This window comes from Diabrotica virgifera, chromosome 5 (assembly GCF_917563875.1).
Source record: "Diabrotica virgifera virgifera chromosome 5, PGI_DIABVI_V3a".
Taxonomy (NCBI): domain Eukaryota; kingdom Metazoa; phylum Arthropoda; class Insecta; order Coleoptera; family Chrysomelidae; genus Diabrotica; species Diabrotica virgifera.
The window spans coordinates 247,716,492-247,740,987 of record NC_065447.1 but is presented as its reverse complement, the minus strand read 5'-3'; the positions used below and the strand labels follow the sequence as shown (position 1 = coordinate 247,740,987).

The following is a 24,496-nucleotide window of genomic DNA, read 5'->3' as shown; positions in this document are numbered from 1 at the left end:
ACCAATTTCTATCATACATTAATTCACTTCATAGTAATATTGAGTTTACAATAGAAACAGAACAGAATAATTCCATAAACTTTCTAGATGTAACGATTACCAGACTACACAACAAACATGAGTTCTCCGTATATCATAAACCTACCCATACTGACACAACTATACACAATTCATCATCCCATCCTACACAACACAAATTAGCAGCCTACCATAGCATGATACATAGACTGACAGAAATTCCCATGACAAAAAATAACTTCGAGATAGAACTAAACATCATTAAACAAATAGCAGTAAACAACGGCTATAACGAACAAACAGTTAACAAAATTTTAAATCAAAAACTCTATAAGAAAGCCCTGAAATTAATGTATCCACCACCACAGAAAGAACCCAGTACCTTCTGCTCTCTCACATATACTGGCAAGATAACAACAAAAATAGCCAGATACATAAGAAAGGAATAATACCAGCTTTAAGAACTAACAACAACTTAAGCAAATATATTAAGAACAATAAAAGCCGAAAGAGAAAGCAACTACAGAGTGGTGTGTACAAACTAACTTGTGGTGACTGTCCGAAAACGTACATCGGTCAAACTGGCAGAACTTTTGACAAACGGATAGCAGAACACAAAAGGGCTTTCGACAATAGAAAAACAGACACTTCTACATACGCACTTCACCTTCTAGATCATAATCATTCTTTCAATGAAGAGTTTCAAATTCTGCATATCCAAAATAAAGGCCTTAAGCTATCTTTTTTAGAATCTATGGAAATTAATAAACTGAAAAGTACAGATATAATTCTGAATGACCAACTCGAGACAAACAGCTCCCCACTCCTCAACCTCTTCAGTTAGAGACTTAAAAAGGCAAACACATTGTAAATTATATCACTTGAGAAAGGCACTCTGCCGAAACAGCTGTAGTCACATAGTTGTAAATAATAACTTTTGTGGAAGTATAGAAAACAAAAGTTTTCAGTGTTTTATTGTGAGATATAATGATAATCTTTTAAATTTCACGGTCAACATTTCCAACCAAGAGAAACTGTTTCTTAAATTCGAAAAGAACCCAATATTTAGGGGAAGTAGAACAGTAAATATAATAATATTTTTTATCTTTTTAATTGTCACAAGTTTTGAACTGAATTTAACGTCGTGTCGTGTCATCTCCCATAATACAAAATCAACTGATTAACTGGCGATGAAACGGCCGGCGATGAAACGGACGGCGATGAAATGGACTGGCGATGAACTGGCGGCATCGAAACGGCGGCGATGAAACGTCCCATTCCGTGTTTCGTGGACCTTAAGAAGGCATTTGACAGGGTCAAATTAAAGGACGTTATTCATTTATTGTACGCAAGAGAGGTACCTCTAGAAATAATTAAAACGATCGAAAATATCTACCAGAACAACACAATAAAAGTAAAAGTAGATGAAGAACTAACTGACCCAATTGAAGCTGGCAATGGGATAAGACAGGGAGATTCCCTGAGTCCTCTGTTATTCAACCTGATCATGGACGAAATAATAAAAAAAGTAAGAACAAAAAAAGGATACCAAATGGGAGAAAAACAACTTAAAATAATCTGCTATGCAGACGACGCAATACTAATCTCTCAAAGTGAAGATGATTTGCAACGTATGCTGCACGAATTTAATATAACCGCTAGAAAATTTAACATGTTAATTTCCCCAAAAAAGACTAAGTGCATGGTTATAACAGCAGATCTAATAAGGTGTAAATTAGAGCTGGAGGGTCAAATAATAGAACAAGTCATGGAGTTTAAATATCTAGGCATCACACTATGCAGCTACGGAAAGCTCGAAACAGAAGTGGAAGATCAGGTGAATAAAGCAAACAGAGCCGCAGGTTGCCTGAATGAAACAATATGGAGAAATAAAAACATCGGAAAAGAAGTGAAAGGCAGAATTTACAAAACAGTCATCAGACCAATAATGACATACGCGGCAGAAACACGACCTGATACAGAAAGGACAAAAAAAATGCTAGAAACAGCAGAGATGAAAACATTGCGAAAAATCGATGGTAAGACGCTGTGGGATAGAGCTAGAAGTGCAGATATACGAAGGAGATGCAAGGTGGACAACATTAATAACTGGGTGAAAAGCAGAAGAGTAGAATGGAACGACCACATAAGCCGAATGACAGCAAATATAGTAGTAAGGACGGCGAGAGACGGTTCACCAATAAGAAGACGATCAGTGGGAAGACCACGAAAAAGATGGAATGACAACTTACTGGAGGCACATTGAAAAACAGACAGAGTAATGTCTATATAAAAAGAAGAAGAAGAAGAAGAAACTTCTACTATTTAAGTTGCAAATAAAATATTGTTAAACACCCTGTATAAAGAAATTAACGATGCTTTTTAATTTAATTGAAGCTAGAATGAGTTTTTAATTCAAATGGCGATAATTTGAACCCACGCGATTGATGGTTCCGAGCAGGTGTTTGTATATCAAACGACTGACACCTGTCACTTTAAATTTTTTTTAAATTTGTTTTTGTTTTCAGTATAGATTCATTAAAAGGTAACAATTTGTTCAGTTTACGCTTATATTTCGCTTAATTTGTGGGGAATTTATGCTATAGATTTATTTTCTGTACAAATATATGTCTCGTACTATGTATTTCGTATGCTTTTTGTGTGATTGTGTGAAATGGTAAAACTAAAAAAAAATCATACTGTTTATTGATTTTCTTTATAGAAAATATAGGAGTATACAGAGAATATATTCATTCATGACTAAATAAATGATAGCTAATTTAACAGATGGGCCTTATGGGACTTCTTGATAGACACAAAAATAAAAGCAAGAATCTCAAGTGCAAAAAAAGAAAAGGCAAGAGACCCGCACATTAGAAAGCTATCAAAATAACCTTGAAAATGAAGACACTATAGATGATAATTTAATAGCTAGCGAGCAATATATATGTAGAAACACAATTAAGGGAGCGACAAATGACATCCTAGGATCAGAAGTACCCAATCCATACACAGATATACGGAATAACAACCAAACTTACAAAGAACTCGTGCATCCAATGGAAGAAGGACTAAAAACGCGTGCATCCAAAAAAAAGCAGATCTTTGAAAACCTTTGAAGATTATGTAAAAGCTTCAATTAGTAAAGGAGCAAAGTGGAACTAGAAAGTTGTAAAATATCCCAAATAACACAAGAAAAGAATTTAAACCATGGCTGACGTTGTGTAGGGACAACATTGAACATATAGTTAGTACCTATGACGAAGTACAAAGCAGATGGGTTAAGCACTTCAAAGAGCTATAAACGAAAAAAATTTCAGCATAGACACTATAATTTTAAGGTAGTTAATATGTTTACCTATCTGAGTTCCTTCATAACAAGTATTATCGATACGTTTGAAAAAGTATAACGAAGGATACTGCTAGCGAACAGCGAACATATGTTATTTTGGGCTGAACAAGCAGCTAAGAAACAAAAATTTAAGCCAAAAAACCAAACTAACAATATAGAGAACACATCCTACCACTGTTAACATAAATATGGTCACACGTCATAAATATGGACTATCTCAAAAACAGACTCAAATCATCTGTCGTCTTCGAAAGAAAGATACTAAGAAGGATAATAGATGCAATCTGTGAGAATGGTATTTAGAAAAGGCGATAGAGTTCCAAACTCTACAAGAAATATAACGAAATAATAAATGGTAGAGATGTAATATCTTTCATAAAAATACACGCTTAGATGGGCTGGACATGACATGTGTCAAGAGCAAATGAAAGTTAACCACTTAGACGAACCCTGTTAGCGGTACCAGTAGGAAATAGAACTAGGGGTAGACCAAGACTAAGATGAGGGACGGTGTGGATGAGGACGTGAGGCCAATTGACGCAGTAAAGTGACAAGGGTTGGCGAAGAACAGAAGCGACTGGCGAAATAGGCTGGAGAAGGTCGCGGCTCAACTAGGGCTGTAGTAGGCCAGGGTAATAAGACAAAAATATACCCTGTTCGTGATACTTCAGCAGCCAGGGTACTGAAGCGTATTTTCTACAGGTAATACCTATAGGAACAAATTATAACTATTTCCTGCGTAGGATCTGGCGGCCATTTTTATTTATAAACAATTAACTGTCAAAAAATGGCATTTCCCCCTTTTTTTCAAATCAACGGAAAACAGTGAAACTTATGATTTTTTTAGTACAAATATCTTCGAGATTATGGAAAAAGCTTTAAAATGACGTATTACAAAGTTTGATATACTCATTGATTGTTAATATAATTGCGAAAAAAGGTCGGAATTGCAAAAAAATATTTTCTTAATAACTGTTGTAAAAATTAGTGTACAGCTTTGAAAGTTTTGTCAAATGAGGGTTCTTTGGTGCTTAATATGTGATAAAAATTTCAAAGCGATTAATTCAATTGTTTAAATTTTATTCAAATTGTTTATCCCAGAGAGCATTTTTTTACAATAACATGTCAGAAAAAAATTACCATAGAACCATTCCACAGGTGTCAAATGAAAGAGCATGAGATACATTTTCAGCATGGTTTAAAAAAGTGAATAAAAAATGCATTTATTAGTAATAAATAATTATGCAAAAGTATCGTCAATTTTTCTTTATAAACTTTTTGAATAACTTTTTCCAAAAGAAATAACTTTTTTATCCTGTTTTAAGTGCACAACTACCAAGTAATGTTATCTATATCATAATTGATAAAAAATTGTAATAAATATGTATAATTTCTTATATAACAAAATAAAAAGTTTATAAGGAAAGATTTACGATACTTTTGCATAATTATTTATTACTAATAAATGCATTTTTTATTCTCTTTTTTTAAACCAAGTTGAAAATATAGCTCATGCTCTTTCGTTTGACACCTGTGAAATGGTTCTAACGTCATTTTCTTCTGACTTATGTTATTGCAAAAAAAAAATGCTCTCTGGGATATACAATTTGAATAAAATTTAAACAATTAAATGAATCGCTTTGAAATTTTTATCACATATTAAGCACTAAAGAACCCTTATTTGACAATAATTTCAAAGCTGTACACTAATTTTTACAACAGTTATTGCGAAAATATTTTTTTTGCAATTCCGACTTTTTTCGTAATTATATTAACAATAAATGAATGAGTATATCAAACTTGTAATAAGTCATTTTAAAGTTTTTTCCATAATTTCGAAGATATTTGTACTAAAAAATCCATAAGTTTCCCTGTTTTCCATTGATTTGAAAAAAAAAAGTGAAAAATGCCATTTTTTGACACTTAATTGTTTATAAATAAAAATGGCCGCCAGATTATATGCAGGAAATAGTTACAATTTGCTCTTATAGGTATTACCTGTCTAAAAAACGCTTCAGTACCCTGGCTGGTCAAGCGTCATGGAAAAAACATTATTACCCTGGACTATAGTACCACTGATGATGATGGCCCATTTTTAAGTTAGGCCAAAGAAGATTGGTCATAAATTATAGCATAGTTTTCATCCCTAAAAATCGTGATATACATACTTTATGAGCAATCTTCTTGTGACACCTTGTATATAACAGAAAACCATGTATTCTTTTCCTGCTGAGCAGTACTATACTGTATAAATTATCTTTTTGTCCCGAATGTTTTATTTTACAGCAATTTGTTTATTTATTAACAATTTGTTTTTTATTTATTGTAAAGTTCAAACAGTATGATATTTTATTTAGTTTTATCTCCGAATCCTTGAAACATATTATACATAGTATGTACATAAACTCGCCTTTTTTACGATTTGATCACGTTTGTCGTTTTGTTCTACAAGTTTTTGTTTTCATTATACATAGGTACAATGTAATTTTACTGTTAATTTTTAGTGTTTATTCTAAGGTAGTGTTTTAAAGACTACTTATATGTATGTGTGTTTAATGTTTATACAATAATGGTGAACTATTATAGTTGCTTTCTGGTGAGCTTATCTTTACCTACATAAAAATATACAGTAATAGCAAAATAACATCTTACACGTTGTAAATTCAATGACTTGATAATGGTAGGGGAGCAAAGTATGCTAAATGTGCAGTCACTCGAGCGCTTTGGGGACCTATTGGGTTGTGAAGAGTAGGTCCTAAAACCAAAAAAAGTTAAGTAAAGTTTTCCATTTTAGTGGGCGCTTGCCATTTTTTAAGTTAATTTTCCATTTCCAACAATCGTTTTTTCCGATTATAACGCCATCTATCCATAATTCGAAAAAATGTTTCGAATAAAAGTTACTTATTTTTACGTAAGGAATCCAAATCTGCAATAAAAAATGGGGGTTCCTATTTAAGATTTTAAAGTAACCCCCCACCCCACATCCATGGTGGGTCGTGTTTAGTAACATTCGATAGATTTTTCAAAGATATTGAATAAGTGTATTTTACAGTTTTTCGATCTGATGTTCATTTCGCGAAATATCGCGGGATTCGTATTTAAAATATTAAATTTACCCCCCACCCCTCTCCGTGGGAAGTCGTGTTTGGTATCATTCGATAGATTTTTAAAAAATATTGGGCACATATTTTTTAGTTTCTCGATCTGTCATTCATTTCGCGAAATATTCGCTTTTTTCTTGTGAAACTTTGGGACTCACCCATTTCCTTACGCCCGGCTCAAATCGTCAGATTTTTGAAATAAACACTCTTTTGCATGTACTTAACTTACCTTATCTTAATCTGACAATTTCGAGTTTTTTTAAAAATAGATTTTTTTTTTCGGGCCCCCCTTAACGAACTCCCCTGTGTTAAGAGCCAATATATGGTAGAGGTACATCTGCAGGGTACCAGGTTTCCCCCATATGCTAATCTGACGCGCTCGAGTAACTGCAAAAATCCCCGCTTGGGCTCCAATAACCAAATTTACCAATAAATCCAAAACTTAATGACTGCCGTTATACCTATGCGGGGCCATCATCATCATCTTTGGCTTTTACAACTCTTCGTGAGTCTTTGCAGCGTTTACTATTGTCTTCTGTTGGTTCCGGTCCTATGTTACTATTTCCCATGGTCTCACTTCCATCTTCTTCAGGTCTTCTCTGACTGCATCTTTCCCCCTTTTTCTAGGCAGTCCTGCCGGTCCTCTACCGTCTTGTCTTTCCCAAAACATATTGCTAATCGTCTGTCGTCATCACTCCGTACCACGTGGCCTGCCCATCTTAGTCTCTGCTCTTATGTATCTCACGATGTTTCCCTGTCCGAAGTGAGTCTCTAATTCATTGTTGTCTCTGCTCCTCCATTCATTTGTCAAATTGTCGCTGCCAGGACCATATATAACTCGCAGGATTCTGCATTCCCATACTCAAAGTTTGTTTCTTTCTTTGTTTCTTAACGTTTATGTTTCACTTCCGTATGTCACTGCTGGTCGTATTATGGTTTTGTACATTTGGATTTTGGTTCGTCTTGAGTATGTGGGGTCGGCTCTCCTAATTGCATTTCTCCATAAGCTTGGTCATATGAACATCGATCTCTTTTACCGACATATCCTGCCTAGGCGTCTCCCCCAAGTCTTCTTTGGTCTTCCTCTCCTGCTTCTTCCAGGAACCCGCAGTTCAGCAATGTTTCGTATTGGGTGATTAACGTCTCGACGTTGAACACTGCTGCTGTCGTCCATGATAGTTGGGTCAGTGGGTAGCCCCATTGTTCTTAGATCTGACCATATATTGTCTCTCCATCGCATTCGTGGGCGTCCTAAGGGCCTTCTTCCTGTGGGGGCTTCCTCCCAGATCAGTTTGGCAAGGCGGATATTAGGGAGTCTGTGGACATGGCAACTTAGACGCTGAGATTTAATTTCTTGGACTATGTCGCTCGCCCTATACATCTGCTTGACCTCAGCATTTCTTCTCATTCGGTATTGGTTGCTGTTAGGGTCATTATAAGGTCCAAAGATTCTTCTGAGGATTTTTCTCTCGAAACATCTAAGTTTTCTTTCAATGGATTTGGTCAGAGTCCACGTCTCACATCCGTACATGAGTACCGGTCTAATCACTGTTTTATATATTCTGATCTTTGATGCTCGAGTTAGGCTCTTAGATTTAATAGTATTGTGGAGGCTATACATACATCTGTTTACTGCCTGAATTCTCCCTTCTCTTCCGTGATATCGTTATCTGCAGTGATTGTTGCTCCGAGGTATTTAAAACTCTCCAATCTTTCAAAGTTATATGGGTCTATCCTAACATTTTGCCCTATTCTATCTCGTCCCTTCTGTCTGTTGATGTTGCTGCGAAGTATTGTTACCGAATAAAAAGTATCTACTGTTTATTTGGTTATAATTGGCAGCTCACTACAGATGTAAATCTTTACAAACATCAAACAGTATGTAAGGCTTTTCTTTAAAGTACTTAAGATTTTTCCAACAGTAACTTATCTCGGCAAAAGTGAGAAAAAATAGCATCTCTAAATGTGTTTAAGATTTTGTCCAATATTGCAATCTTCTTGGTTAAATAAAACTTCTTCTTCATGTACCATGTCCTTTCAGAACGTTGGTTACCATCATAGCTATCTTAATTTTATTCACTGCCACCCTAAATAGCATGCTTGTATCAACACCATACCAATCTCGCAAGTTCTTCAACCATGAAATCTTTCTTAGTCTTGGACTGCATTTGCCTGCCATTTTCCCTTGCATAATATTTTGTAGCAACCTATATTTCGGACCTTTCATTACATGTTCGAAGTACTCCAGCTTTCTCTTCTAGATGTTTTTTATAATCTCAGTAGTCTTGCTGAGACGTTCTAGTATTGTGGAGTGTCTAAAACCTCAAGGCGATTTAGATCACTTTTATTTACAATCCAAGACTAGACACCATAAAGTAAGACCGATAACACGTAGCAGAGAAGTAAGCGTATCCGTAATACCAATTTTAGGTCTCTGTTACATAATACCTTGGACATCCTTCGAAAGGCGGATCTGGCCTGCTCAATTCTGGATCTAATGTCACCTTGACTCTCTGCATTAAAATTTAAGTGATATCCAAGGTAAACACTTTGATCAAGTTTCTTAAGTTTGGTACTGTTGACATATTTATGTATATAGACGGTTTTATATTCTGTTCTTTGTTAGTTGTTATACTTGTTGTTATCTTTGTATTGTCCTGCTGCTTCATCATGCACAGGTCCAAAGATTTTCCTTAGGATTTTTTTCCCAGTAAGGACGAACGACGAATCATTCTCTCAGAAACATCTCTTGAAGCGACCGGGGATTTTGAATGTTAGTTACACATTAGTTACAAAATAAAAGACCAGTTAACTGATAAAATTACAATAGAACGAGCAGTACGACAGGGCTGTATTTTATCTCCACTGCTATTCAATATTTATTCTGAATGGGTATTTAAGGAAGCTTTACACGGTTGTGTGAAAGAAATATTAATAAATGGTGAATGGTTGAATAACATTAGATTTGATGACACCATAGTTTTTGCCGATAATCTGAATGATTTACAGATATTAACAAATCGTATAACAGAAGTCAGCAACAGATACGGACTAGCTCTTAACATAAAGAAGACCAAATTTATGACAATTAGTAAAAAAACAATACTAAACCCTCAACTTACAATCAACCAACAGAATATCGAAAGAGTCGAGCAATTATACATATCTGGACACCAATTTAAATAGCCAATGGGACCACTCAACAGAAATTAAACAGTGAATAATAAAAGCAAAAGCAGCATACGTTAGAATGAGACCCATTTTCAACAGTCGAGACACATCATTAAAAACAAAATACCGTCTGTTGAAATGCTACATATTCACAGTTCCGTTCCACGGAATGGAAGCGTGGACACTAACTGTTGCATCTATGAATCGGCTCGAAGCTTTCGAAATGTGGTGTTATAGGCGCATCTGACGTATATACTGGGTTGACCGAAGTACTAATGTGGAAGTCCTGCGTAGAATGGGGAAAGAGTGTGAAATTCTCACGACCATCAAAACTAAAAAATTAGAATATCTAGGACATGTAATGAGAAATCAAGAACGTTACGGCTTTCTCCAGCTGACTCTTCAAGCGAAGGTAAATAGTAAAAGAGGACCGGGAAGAAGACACATTTCCTGGCTTCAAAATTTACGATAGTGGTATATCACGACTGCCACTGAACTGTTCCTCGCTGCGGTAAACAAAGTCAAGGTAGCCATGATGATCGCCAACATCCGGAAGGGATAGGCACTTTAAGAAGAAGAAGTTACACTCGCTAAATTATTTTTTTTAAATAAAATGTGTATCAACTCGACGGTAAAAATTCGATATCTTTTGATCCAAATGTCTTATCAACAAAAGTCAAAATGCGTTTTAAAGGCAAAGAGTACAGCTTTCGTATGCAATTTTTGTATTGTGGCGCATATGCCTCATATTTGTTGATTTTTGTCGAGAGGACACTCTGATCAATAGATATCGAATTTTTATCATCAACTTGATACAAATTTTAGTTAATAAATTTAATTTGCATCCATAGCTGACATTGAAAATCGCCGGTCGCTTCAAGCGTTGTTTCTGAAAGAATGGTTCATTTGACGCAGAAAGTGATAATAAACACTAATCTCAGCTACATCTCCTGTTTTAAACAGTTTTTTCTAAGGCGTAGGGATTCTTGGTGCACGATGTTTCCGTTTTCCCCCTACAAGGGGTGGTTTAGAGGGAAACCCGGGGGTAGAAGTGGTAAACTTTTTTGTATCTTTTTGGAGTCCCAACATTGACGGTGTCAGCAAAATTCAGCTTCTTTGTACAATTTTTTTTTGTCTCTGTCGACTGGACTATGTTAAAATGACATTTACCTGACTTTATTTAAAAATATATGATGATAGAAATAATATAACTAATATGCTAATAAGTCACGATTTACGACGTGTAGAGACTATTATTTTGTTTACTGTAATGAGTACTATCTATAAGACGGTATAGTACTTGTAAAGTATGTAAACAATTTTAGTTTATTATTTAAAATGAATTTTCTATTATAGACGAATGCGCGAATCTGACACCGGCACTGACGAGGACAACGTTAGACAAGATAGCGGTTCACCAGCATCCTCCGACGGCATCTTCCAGCCCCGAATCCACCCCGACGAGCCGCCCTTCGACGCCGCCACCCAAACCAGAACCGAGAAAGTGGTGGAGGATTCAGCTGCGTTGCAGTGTGTCCATACCGAGGATATCGCCGCGAAACCCTGCTGTCACGCATGCGGCGCGCCAACACAGTACATTCCCATTCCAGTCCCCGTCCCCATCCCGTTCCCAGTGCCGGCCATGTGGCCCCCCCACGAACCACCACTGATGCTCTTCGGCGAACAGCGCTTTCGGGTACTACCGCGCAACCTGTGGCCGTACTTGAGTCAGGCCGCCCTTATCTGGCCAACACTCGGTGCAAACGGTGGTACCGCCGGTACCACTATGCCCGCGACCACTGACCGTGATGCCTGTGCTTTGCCAACACACGAAGAACCCGATAACGTGTCGCCGTCGCCGGCTTTACAAGCGGAAGAACAAATCTCCGGTTATTTGGAGTGCGAAAATCGGTACGACTCTTCCAGCGACTCTAGTGATTCCAGTGACAGTTCCAAACCGCGAGTGCGTCGCGTTTACAACGTCAGCGGTACCGATAGACACAGCGATGACGCTTTACCCAGCAGCAACGTTTCCAGTGACGGTGAAGAAGAAGACGGACGAATGTCGCAAAGTTCGGTACGGGAAGACGACATGACGTCATCGGGATCCGCAGACACCGACAGTGATGACACCGGTACCGTGGCTGATCAAAAATCCAAACGCTTTTCGAGAATATTCGTAGTAAACAAAGTTATATCGTCCTCTTCGAATTCTTGTAGTTCGAGCAGTGATACTGATACTTCAGACAACGATACGGATACTGAACTGGATTGCACTGTCATTTTGACCAACGTGAAACAACTGGACGAAGAAAATGACAATCAAATCTGTGATAACAAATCAAGTGATAAAATTAGTGAGAAAATTAAAGAAAGAGAGTATGGTTCGTCGAGTCCGGGGCTTTCTGATGTCAGTGCTGAGTCTGTTCACTCCAGCGATGTCGATCAAACTAAAGATGACAACGACACAAAAGATGATATTTCAGAAAAAGCAGAGGAAATCGAAGAAAAAATTGAATCACCACAAGTTATACCGAAAAATTCTAAAGAAGAGAAAGATACAGAAACAGAGACAAATGATATTAACACGCAAGAAAATGCATTAGAAGTTGATAGTCAAAAGAAAGATGAAGGAAAAAAGGGAAAGAAGAAATGGAATCTCATTCGCGTAACTATGCAGTTCATTAAATCTGAGAAAAAGTTCAGTTTGGTCGAAAAAAGAGTTGATGATCTTTCAAAAGAAAGTGTAAGTTTGAAACAGCTAACGATGAATGATAATCGTATTGAAGAAAATGGGGAAAGTTTGGACAAAAAAGGTAATCCAGTGGTGTGTGATGATAATCAGGAGGTTTCAAACAATACTAAATTAGTAGAACCTGAGGTCAGCTCAAGTAAAGATCTTTTAAATGAGGAGATTTCCTTAGTTACCAATGAAAAGTTAACAAAGGAATCAGCAGAAACAGTGTCGAACCAATTAACAAACAAACCGTTGGAAACAACATCGATGGCTAAATTTGATAATAAACATACTAGTGAAAGCGATAGTAAGGATAAAACTTCTGCAACTAGGGATTCAGGAAAAATGATCCCCTACAAAAAATCGTCGGGTAGTGTAAAATTATCGGACGTTCTGCTCAGTGGTAAAGCTCCGTCATCCCCGCTAGGTGTAATTAGTGAGTCCGTAGAAGCCATCCCCGTAGTTAGCGCTATCAGCTGTGTAGATAACGAGCAGCCAGTGGACGCCGTCTCCAGCGGGGAAACTCCGGCAGAAGCGGCAGGCGCCGATGACCAGCAGCAGCGTGCGCTCGGTGAATGGAACGAGATCCGGTCTGGCGATGCCGTTAACGTAGAGGGGAACTCGGTGCACGATCGTAACGACGGTGTTCACCCAGGTGCGATAGTTTGCGGCGAAGGTTTAGCGCGGCATGCTGCCCGATACACGAGTCTAGTGATGATAACGCAAGAGCCCGCCCCCGATTATCAACAAGTGAGTGTCGTCACCTCGGATACCACCACCCTGGTGCCTGGAAACGACGTTGTTGTGAGGCACACCAACTGGCAAGAGGCCGATCACAAAAGACACCAAAAAATATGCGGTAAGTTTATTGTTTATTTCTTTCTTGTTGTCAATGACATTTTAGTGGTGTTGCAACGCTCGGCGACTTTCTTTAACAGTTCAGCGCGTTTTTGCACTCATAGTCCAGGTAAATATGGTTTTTGTCGGGACACTGACCCAGCCAGGTTGCAAATGGGTTTTTTTGGGTACTCTATACCTAATACATTATAAATACAAAAAGGCCCGCCAAAGTGCGGAGGCATATAATAATTATATTAACAAATAAAAGTAAAAATTGTCACTGTTTTCGTTTAAATCGCTACAGGTAAAAATAGGGGTAATTAAATAATATATTATTTTTTAGAATATTCATCTTTTAGTACAGGGGCAAAGGTTTAAAATTGTAGTTCCAGAATTTTGATCCGATCATTTGTTGCTTTGGAAATTGCAAAATATTTTTAAAATTTCAAAAATCAAAAAGTTACTATAACTTTTGCAAAACTGAGCTTAGGACTTTGATATTGCATGAAAATTTGAGTCAAGTAGGTACTCCTTATTTAGTGATGTAACGAATGTCATTTTTTTAACATTCGCGAATGCGAATGCGAATGCGAATATCTGCCACCGACATTCGCGAATGCGAATGCGAATGCGAATATTCAGTTTTTTAATTAGACGCCAATTCTAAGGCTTGCCGGCAGTCTCGTTCGCGCGAGGTGTGTGGGTGTGTAATCTTGTTTCGAAAATTGCTTAATTGCAATTTGCTGAATTGCAATGTGAACTCATCTAACGGAAGTCGTAGACATAATAATTAGTTAACAATATCATATTTTATATCAGTGATATATAATATTGTTAAAATATCCTATATCAAAGGTTAATATATATTACAATTATGACTCAAGTGTCACTACACTCGCCTTGCTCTGCTCGTGCTCAAGTACATACAAGTGAATTTTGTAGCTAAAGTCTGATTAGAGATTTTTATTAAGATGAGTAAATCAAATTATAGTGAAATATGGACTTATTTCACACCAATTTGCGATGCTGAACGAGCTAAGTGCAAGCTGTGTAATAAAGAATACTCAAGGAAAGGAAGAACTACAACGGCCATGAGAAATCATTTAAAGGCAATGCATAAAACCGAGTTTTCCAAATTGGAAGAGTGTGAAAAACGAAAACAAGATGCATCTAAATCACTTGAGCAGGCATCATCTTCGCATCAAATAAAATCATTTATGAAACAAATATCGTTTCAAGAATGTGTGGATAAAACAAAACAGTGGGATAATAATTCTGCTAAGTCATTGGAAGTGGATAATTTTATAAGTGAAATGGTTGCGTTGGAGGACTTGCCATTTCGTTTCGTGGAAAGTGTTGGTTTCGTAAGACTTATCAAGCATTTGTGTCCGTCTTATAATTTAAAATCGCGTCAGTATTTTACTTCATTTATCTGCGATAAATTATTTTGCAAAGTAAGTGAGAAAATACTTCAATTATTGAAGTCGTTCGAAAAATTATCATTTACTACCGACATTTGGTCTGATACCTGTTCTGGAGTTTCGCTGCTGAGTTTAACTTGTCATGGGATCACAAAAGAATTTGAAAGGAAAATGATAGTGTTAAAAGCAGAAGTATTCAATGAAGGCCGCCACACCGGAGAAAATATTGCTCACAAACTTGAAGACATCTTGTCGTTTTGGGAAATACCTAAAGATAAAGTGAAATGTGTAGTTCGCGATGCAGGTGCTAACATGAAAAAAGGTGTTAACTTATTAAATGTTGAACATATTGACTGTGCTTCTCACAAGATTCAAAACGTATTAAAAGCAGGAATGAAAGCTCAAGAAACTGTTGTGTCTGCCATAACAAAATGTAAAAAGATGGCAACTCATTTTCATCATTCGACCAGTGCCCAAGATGAGTTGACTAGTATACAAAAAAGGCTTAATCAAAAACCACTGAAGACTATACAAGAATGTACTACTAGGTGGAACAGCACTTTTTATATGTTGGAGCGTATTTTACAAGTCAAAGAGTCGTTATGTCTGTACGCATCGGCAAATAATAAAATTCCCCAATTGGCTTCTGACGAGTGGATGATTATTGAAAAACTTATCGGTTTACTAAGACCATTTGAAGAAATAACCAAAGAGTTAAGTGCTAGCGATGTTTCTATTTCTTCTGTGATTCCCTTAATCACCACTCTAGAAAAAGTTGTTCATGATCTTGATTCTTCCGATGAGCACATTGGTGATACGATTACTGTCTTGAAAGACGAGCTCATTCGCAAGTTTTCAGGTTTAGAGAATGAAATATTGTTTTCCACGGCGACCTTCATTGACCCAAGATATAAATCAAAATTTTTTAAAAATACGTCGACTAAAGAGCGTGTCATAGAGCATATTTTGGATTTGCTGGGAGACAGCCAAACCGACATATCTTGCAATTCATCTTACCCGAATGCAAAGCGTATCAAATTAAATCAATCTGAAGATCACGAAACTCGCAACAGTCTGTCTCTAAAAGAAAAGATGAGTTTACTGATGGATACAAGTGATAGTGAAGACGACATGCCTCTTCTTAGTTTTCAAAACCCTGTCCATCTTTTAATCCGTAAAACTCTCACTGAATACTCATTGGAAAAACGCGTGGCAGGTGACGTCGACCCTCTAACATGGTGGAAAGTTAACAAGGGAAGGTACGATCTTCTTTTTCCTGTAGTACGGCAATATTTAGTTACACCACCAACAAGTGTCCCGAGCGAGCGCTTATTTAGTGGCGCTGGACTTCTTTATACACCACATCGAAACAGACTTGAAGGAGAAAAGGCGTCGAGACTTTTATTTTTAAAGTTTAATATTCCTCTTTTAAATTTTGATTATTAACTTGTTTATTTTTGTTTGTTTAAACTGTTGACTTAAAAAAACATAGACTATTTATAGTATTATTTATATATTGGTAGCTGAATAATCCTTAGTTCGTTCAAGATTGATTGATTGTCTAAAATTAAAAGCTTCAGGCTAATAAAAGTTTTAGGGAATAATTTGTTTTATTTGTTTACATTGCATAATTTGTTGTTTTCAAATTGCTCTTTGTCGCCTTTTCTTAATAGAAAAATGAAAAGTGAATAGATTTTGATTTTAATAACCTTATTTACTATTCTAATTGGGAAATAATTAACAATTAAAACTTGAAAAATGATTTTATTGACGTTTCGACTTCCACTTCGGAAGTCGTTATCTATTATATTTAGATAACGACCTTCGAAGTGGAAGTCGAAACTTCAACAAAATTATTTTTCAAGTTAAATTGTGGCTTATTTTCCAACTAGAACAGTAAATTACATAAATGCCGTAAAAGATAGCTTCAGAACAATATTATTAACCTAATATTAGACATCAAATTATTTTTTTATCTGATTTTCATATTCGCAAAACATTCGCACAAATTTCTCGAATGCGAATGCGAATGCGAATATGCAAAAATATGCGAATATTCGCGAATGCGAATGCGAATGCGAATATTCGTTACATCACTCCTTATAATGCAAAAAAAAATCCAAGTTTCAAGATTCGTCAGTTAGTTTAAATTTTATTCAATTTGTTTATCCATAATATTATATCCAATGTTTCACAGAGCTTTTTTGCAATGTTATTGCTCAGAAAATAATATGGAGACAGCGATTCTGTTGAAATCATATGAAAGAAGAAGACTTATTATATATTTTCAATATATTTAAAAAAACAATGAAAGGCATATTTACCATTGCAAAATCATTTTACTAAAGTAGAGTTTTTTTCTTATAAATAATTTGAATAACTTTTTTAACATTGACTGTAGACTAAATCCACTTTGATATTTGAAAAACTGGTATTTTTACACGAATTTTAAAAAAAAAATTAGTCTTGATCAATTAGGGTCAAAGTTAGCCATTTTTTTTTATTTAATTCACAGCTACTTTGTTTATATAAAATTGTCCTGTCACAGTGTTAGTTGCCATGCTCCTCCGAAACGGATTGACCGATTTTTATTAAATTTTATATGTATATTCGGTAGGTCTGAGAATCGGTGGTACTCTATTTTTCATACTCCTGAGTGATAAGGGGGTTCAACCTTATGAATAACATTACAAAAACAAAATGGGGGGGGGGGCGAATGTACATAATGTACTCTACGAATATACAAGTTGAAAAAAAATTATCAAATTCCATCCACAAGTTCCGGGATATTAAAAGTAGCATGTGTTTAAAGAATCAATTTCATTTTTTGAGTGCACGGATTTTATAATTCCTTGTTAGGTTCCTTAATTGTTATAAACAAAATAGCTGTGAATTAAATAAAAAAAGTGGGTAACTTTGACCTTAATTGATCTAGTCGATTTTTTTGTGAAAATTCGTGTAATAATACCAGGTTTTTAAAAAATATTAAAGCTACAGTCCTATTAAGTCTACAGTCAATATTAACAAAGTCGTTCAAATTATTTATGAGCCAAAAATAACTCTACTTTTGTAAAGTGTTTTTGCAATGGTAAAAATGACTTTTATTGATTTCTTAAAATTTGTTGAAAATATAAATCTTCTTTCATGTGGTACCCACAGAATCGCTATCTCGTTATTATTTTCTAACCAATAACGTTGCAAAAAAACGCTCTGTGGTATAAACAAATTGAATACAATTTAAACTAATTGACAAATCATCTTGAAGGACATCGCACACATCTTATGGAAAATATAATGTCACTCAAATTCAATAAAATTTATACCAATAGATTCGTTTTAAATTAACGATCAAATCTTATCATTGCGCCAACTCTCTATTTTCAAAAATAAGAGCAGAAATTGATATAAATAAATCTGAAATCAAATGGGTAGGTACATAAGTTAGAGAGAGAAAAAATATCTTAAAATACCCAGATTTTCGGTACTCCATAAATCAGCGGATTAGTATTACTAATCCGCTTAGGCCCAGCGGGATTTAAGCTGTTATGAATAGCACTCAGAGCAATAATGATTGTAAACGAACATTTTATGGACTCCAAAAATGTGATTTCGATAAACTTTAATTGCAATTTGCGCCGTAATTAATCATAATTAAGAGTTGGCGCAATGATAAGAATTGATCGTTATATTAAAACGAATCTAATCGTATAAATTTTATTGAATTTGAGTGACATTATATTTTCCATAAGATGTGTGCGATGTCCTTTGGTTGTGCATTGTAAAGACTATTTGAATCAATTTTTCATGCAATATCAAAGCCATTTAAAGTTCAATCAAAGCAATATCAAAGTTCATTTTTGCAAAAGTTCTAGCAAATTTGATGTTAGAAAATTTAAGCCTCATTTTATTTTGCACTTTCCGAAGCAACGCCAATGACCCGACCAAAATTCAATAACCGCCATTTTAAACCTATGACCATCTACTAAAAGATGAATACTCTAAATAATATATTAAATTACCCCATTTTTACCTGTAGCGATAAAACGAAAATACTGACATTTATGACTCCGAAATATGACAGGCATTTTTGTATTTATAATGTAGGTATATACAGTCGAACCCGATTATTGGAATAGCCTTCGTGCCAAGCAAAAGTATTCCTATAACAGGGATATTCTAATAACCGATCATTGGTGGCTATTAAAAACGTTTTGGAACATAAAATGTGTATTCGTTAAACCGGCATTATTCCTATAAGCGGTACCCAGAAATCCCATTTGAAACCTGGCTGGATCAGTGTCCCGAACATGATATTTTTCGCCTTATTTCCCTGGAGTATCACACAAAAATAATTTCTCAGTATACACCTGACGAAAAAAGTTTATTTCACTGGTTTGCTATAAATGCATTGCGATTACTGTATTTTTATCTTATCAGCTTATGCAGTAGCGCTTTAAATATTGCTTTCAGTGCTGCCAAATGCCATAAACATTATTTACTATTGGACCGTAAAAAGTATCGAAAAGAATAACAATAAAAATTCAATTTAGTTTATGTTTATAAACAATACTGCGATAAATACGGAGCACGTTTTATATGCTATTTAGTTTACGTTTTATTTTTTTATTTATTTATAGTCAAATATGGTACGAGTATATTTCAAGAACTTGCGATTATTTTGGATTAGGGACAAAAGCTTTGAGCTTTAAGAAAGTGGAAATACAGTTAATAGCAAATTCTCCCAATTTCTGAAGCTCTGTCGAAGACAAGCAAGAATAACGTTTTTAACCGATAGTGTATTTTACATTCTTTTATAGAAATATACAATTAATTAATGCAATAATAGAAGAAAATTACAAATACATATTACCGTTTCTAAATTAAAATTTGTCAGACTGTTTCTATCAAAAAATTTTTTTAATGAGAAAATGAAAGCGTTTTCCTACCAGTGTAATCAAGAAATAGATCTATACTCATAATAACTGTCGTCGTATCTTCATTTGGATTGTTGAGTTAATTGCTTTGATGCGATTTTCACGCATCCAATATTCTTCCATTAATTTTTCACATTTCCACACACTTTTTTCCCAAATTGCAGGAGTGGCAGTATTCAATGCTGCTTGTCACGTTTCCTAAGCAGTGCTTGTCACTACTGCGCCACTGTAACCGTTACGTCCAATACAATTGTAGTAAGTTTGGCATATTCCCCAAATATGTTTAAAGAGATTGAATTCACGATGATAAGGAGGCAGTCTGAATGTCTGAACACATTTGTCCAAAATAAATAATTAAACGATTAATAGGTCTGGATCCCGCGTATGAAGAAAAAAGTTGATTAATAGCAAGCTGAAAATTTGTTAATAGCTTAAGGATGTCTAGTCGGACAAACTTTGATATATGGGAACACTGGAACAGGGGAAGTTTTAATTGTGGAACAGGTTAAAAATTTGGAACGGTCAGACCACGAAAACGGCACAAGTATTTTGTCCGACAGAACAGACTTAAACTCTCCGAACAGAGATTAAACTCTCATGCAAAAATCAGACTGCTATTTATCAGCAAATGGGCGTTTTAATGAGTGGAACATGTAGAATATGTCAAATGACAGGAATGATGACAGGTGACAAATAGCAGTCTATTTGTCTATCTGTCGGACAAAATAAATGTGCCGTTTTCGAGGTTGACCGTTCCAAATTTTTAAACTGTTCCACAATTAAAACTGCCCCTGTTCCAGTGTTCCCATATATCAAAGTTTATCCGACTAGACACCCTTAAGCTATTAACAAATTTTCAGCTTGCTATTAATCAACTTTTTTTCATACGCGGGATCCAGACCTATAAGCATTTGGTGGAGGAATGCTCCATCAGATCGTACAGTGGCAATCGGTCCGATTTTTTAGTGACGACCAATAAGTCGATTGAATATATTTACCGACTAAATTTTCGCTTATAAAAATTAATTATTATTTATAATGTATTGTTATCTTTATTTATATACAAAAAATGTGATATAGCCATACGCTAAAACGCTAAATAAATAATAATAATAATGTCCAAAATTATGTATAATCCGGTCTACTATAAATATTTTTGGTTTTTCATTACTTTTTGCTAATTTTAGTAATTCCGGCATGAAAGAATCATTGGAAGAATCAGGAAATGAAATATTTTCATTAGTTAACAATTCTTTTATTTTATATACTTTCCCACTTTTCCATGCTAGATATTCGTAATTGTCCATCTCCATCAAGTTTATAAAATTTCGTCTGCATTTCCAATACTGCACAATGCTCTTACACTCCTCAGCCATGAATTATGCTGTGTCCTTAAGCTTCTTCTTCCTCGTATCCTTAAAATCTTAATATCTCACCCATCATTATACCTATGTCTCAAAGTTCAAGTCCGGTTCCAGCTCTTTTTAACCCATTAAATGGTAACGGTTTTAATAACTAGAAAACTTTCCCGTTATGGAAAATATACATAGTTAAATGCAGTAAAAGGTTTTTCTTTATTTTATTTTTGATAACGTACTGGTGCGTTATGGGCATACCGAACCAAACTGTTGATTGGTGTGCTCATGTTGCACTGGTATGTTGTTCATATTTATTTAAAATAAAAATATTTACATGAAAAGTATGCGTCGGGAAACAAATCTTTTATTTTTAAATAAAGTGTATTACAAAAACATATTGATGGTCCAAATAAAATTAAGCAAACAAACAACAAAAATTAAATCAACAACTACACTTTTTGATAAATTATTCAAAGCGTTTTCCCACAAACCTGGTGAATCGAAACATTTTGTATAATGATAAGAAGAGTCTTTTCTTATTTTTTTGTGCTAGCTTATTTTGCAACGTTTACACAAAACCCTTCCAAGTTAAGTCCTCAGTTTAATGTTTTCAGGTAAATAATTTAATGAAATGATTATGGGTTGCTTTTTCTTTCCTCAGTTCCTCAATTTTTTATACCATCGCAGCGTTTTCCTAATAGGAAAACGCTAGAATAGTAGGACATATGTGTTGATAATTTTTTTTTATGTTTACATTGTGATTTGAGTGGTTTTAGTTAAACTTTGTCTGCATATCCTGTCTTCTCTTTTATGATTAACACATCCAGAAAAGGTAGTTAATTGTTTTTCTATCGTGAATTTGAATTTGATTGATTCTTTTTTATTGTTTCTTGTCCATCAGAAATTTATTTAATGCTTCTGGTCTGTGAGGCCAAATGGAGAACACATCACTACTTATCTCGACCATACTGTGGGTTGTTTGGTTTGTCTTGTTTCAATGAATGTTGTGTTCGAAATACTCCATGAATATATCTGCACAATTATACACAATAGATACAGCAAAATATGGAGCGACAACCTTCTGTCGAGGTAACAATCCGCCAAGGAACAAGCAGCATTACTTATAAAGAGTAACAAGAAAAAGCTGCAGTCTTCTTGAATATTTCCAACAATTTAGACGAAACAACACGATAACTTTAAACAACCATATGAAGAAAAAAAACTATCTCTTTATTAGTATCTACGACTTTTACAATAAGAATGCCAATACATATAGAGGAAAATTTTATTTTATTTGTAGCAAAACAGAATTATGTCTATACTAAATTTACATACAAGATGCAGTATATACATATTTACATGTATATATACATTGTAAATCCCAAATCATGATCTCCAGAGTTTATACATTGTAAATTATGATTCGGGACGTGTCTTGGTTTGTTTATTTCTACTGCATCTTGATTGTAAATTTAGTATAGTTTATTTTATTTAGTTTTTTTTATTTTTTTTTTATTAATGGCTTTGACATATTAGCCAGACTATTTGTTTTTTTTTGTATGGTATTACAATAACAATTTTAAGTTAATATCTAAGCCTACTTATTATCTAAATTTACAGGGTGTTATAATATATTAATGGATACATTTTTCAATTTTGTGTGATATTTTTACAATTTTTGAATTTTATTATCTAAGCCTATTTAAAATTTAAATTTACAGGACGTTACATATTCGTAAAGACATTGTAACGTCTGCTTATTTTTTGGAAAAAGAACTTCGTTTAAATTGACAGGTAAAAGACAATTTAGAACAATTAACTTTTGATACATTACTTTAATATTTTGTCTGTACTGTCCACACTCCAATATGAGGTGCTGTAGATCTCCCATTATGGGTTATCACTGATACCTATGCTGTGTTTGTATGTTGTATGCTGGGGTTAGTGCGTGATTTGACCTCATTCTGTTTATTGTTTTTATAAATGGCCTATTTGATTCTTGTTTAAACCATCTCTCATTGGGAGTTAGTGGTTGGCAATTTCTAAAATTTATTCCCGTTGTACTTTGGTTATATACACGTTGCCAATTTTGTTTGCAATGGTTTTTACTGATATTATCTATATCGGTTACTGGTATGTTGTTTATGTTTCGTTTGGTTAAAGCTGCAGATTTAGCTAATTTGTCGACTTATTAATTTCCAAATATTCCAGAACGTCCTCTAACCCAACAAATAATAATTGAACTGTCCGAGAAAGTAATATAATATATTAATATCATAATATTAGTTATAGAAATACTCAGCAAATTGATTGTTATCATACCCTACCAGCAAATATAAACAAATATCTTATCTTATCATTTATGCTAGTTAAACACGTTAGGTAAAACATCATATTTGTCATTTTCAAACACACTATATTTGCATGAAATGAACGGATCATTGTTAAACTTCGACGATGAGGTTCATATTGATAGCGTTACAAGCGAACTGCCGGTCAATGCACTTGCTGAATGTGTCGATTAAGGGTTGAAAATTATATTCAAATTATAACAATGAATTAACCACAGCAGTACCCCGATTATGCTTAATAACATAATCGGGATTTTATTTTCAGTTAAGACCATGGAAGTAACGATTTCCCCATGACAATCTTTGATACAACTGCTTTTGATAAATTTAGTGATAACACATGTAATAAACAAAATGTGCAAAAGATTAAACGTCACTTAGTCCAGAAAGCCACTGCGCATCCGCTAGGAAAAATATTCTGATTCAGATTTTTTTGCACAATCTTACTCAAAAAGGACCCCTTTTAACAAATTTACATGTTGCCAGGTCCAAAAGTGGGTCAAAAATTTTTTAACGTTTTTTTTTCGTTTTTTTCCTAAAATTATTTTTTTGCATCGAACAAAGTTTTTTTAGGATTTTTGGATCATTCCAAACAGAAAAGGTCTTTAATAACTTTTCTGTAAATTTGATAGTTTTTTACATATAAGCGATTAAAAATTTAAAACAAAATCAATGGGAAAGTCCCAGTAGCTGGCTGTATACCATAATTAAAAATCATACAGAACAAGTAAAAACTTCGTTTGTATAACGGTATAAAAAGTTTATTGAAAAACTATTAAAAAGTCATCCAAAATTATTCGCAAAACGTTTTCGATCTAGATCAGATCATTATCAGTGCGTTCTGCTTAGTACATGAAATTAGCAACCTTATAGAATAGGTGACATCGAGAAATATGATTTACATTTGTAAAAACTGATGTTAGTAGCGACTCTAAGTCGATGTTAAAAGAAATATTTAAGAGTGCTCTAAGGGCAACATGATTCACTGCTCGATGATAACGTGTGGTACTTGCCAGTTCGATGGACACAGACCAACAAACTGTATGATAATTAAAAATTTAAAAATTACGAAATCGGCCATTTTTAACCCTTATAAACTATGTGAAAAATTGAAAATTTCAATGTTGCCAAGGTAAGTATATATTCTTTAAACATCGATTGATGAAATCCCGAAGAGTTTTTTGCAATACAATATCCAAAACCCCTTTGTTTT

The 24,496-nt window shown here is 34.6% G+C and overlaps 1 protein-coding gene across 6 annotated transcripts in view; it reads left to right on the top strand.

Annotated features, from left to right (window-relative positions):
* Nucleotides 1-24,496, top strand: part of LOC126884772 (uncharacterized) — a 786,660-nt gene that overhangs the window by 572,879 nt on the left and 189,285 nt on the right. For all 6 annotated transcript variants that reach the window (XM_050650993.1, XM_050650991.1, XM_050650992.1 and 3 more), the window contains one exon: nt 10,999-13,238. In XM_050650993.1, coding sequence (XP_050506950.1) covers nt 10,999-13,238 — 2,240 coding nt within the window. The remainder of the gene's footprint in view (nt 1-10,998; nt 13,239-24,496) is intronic.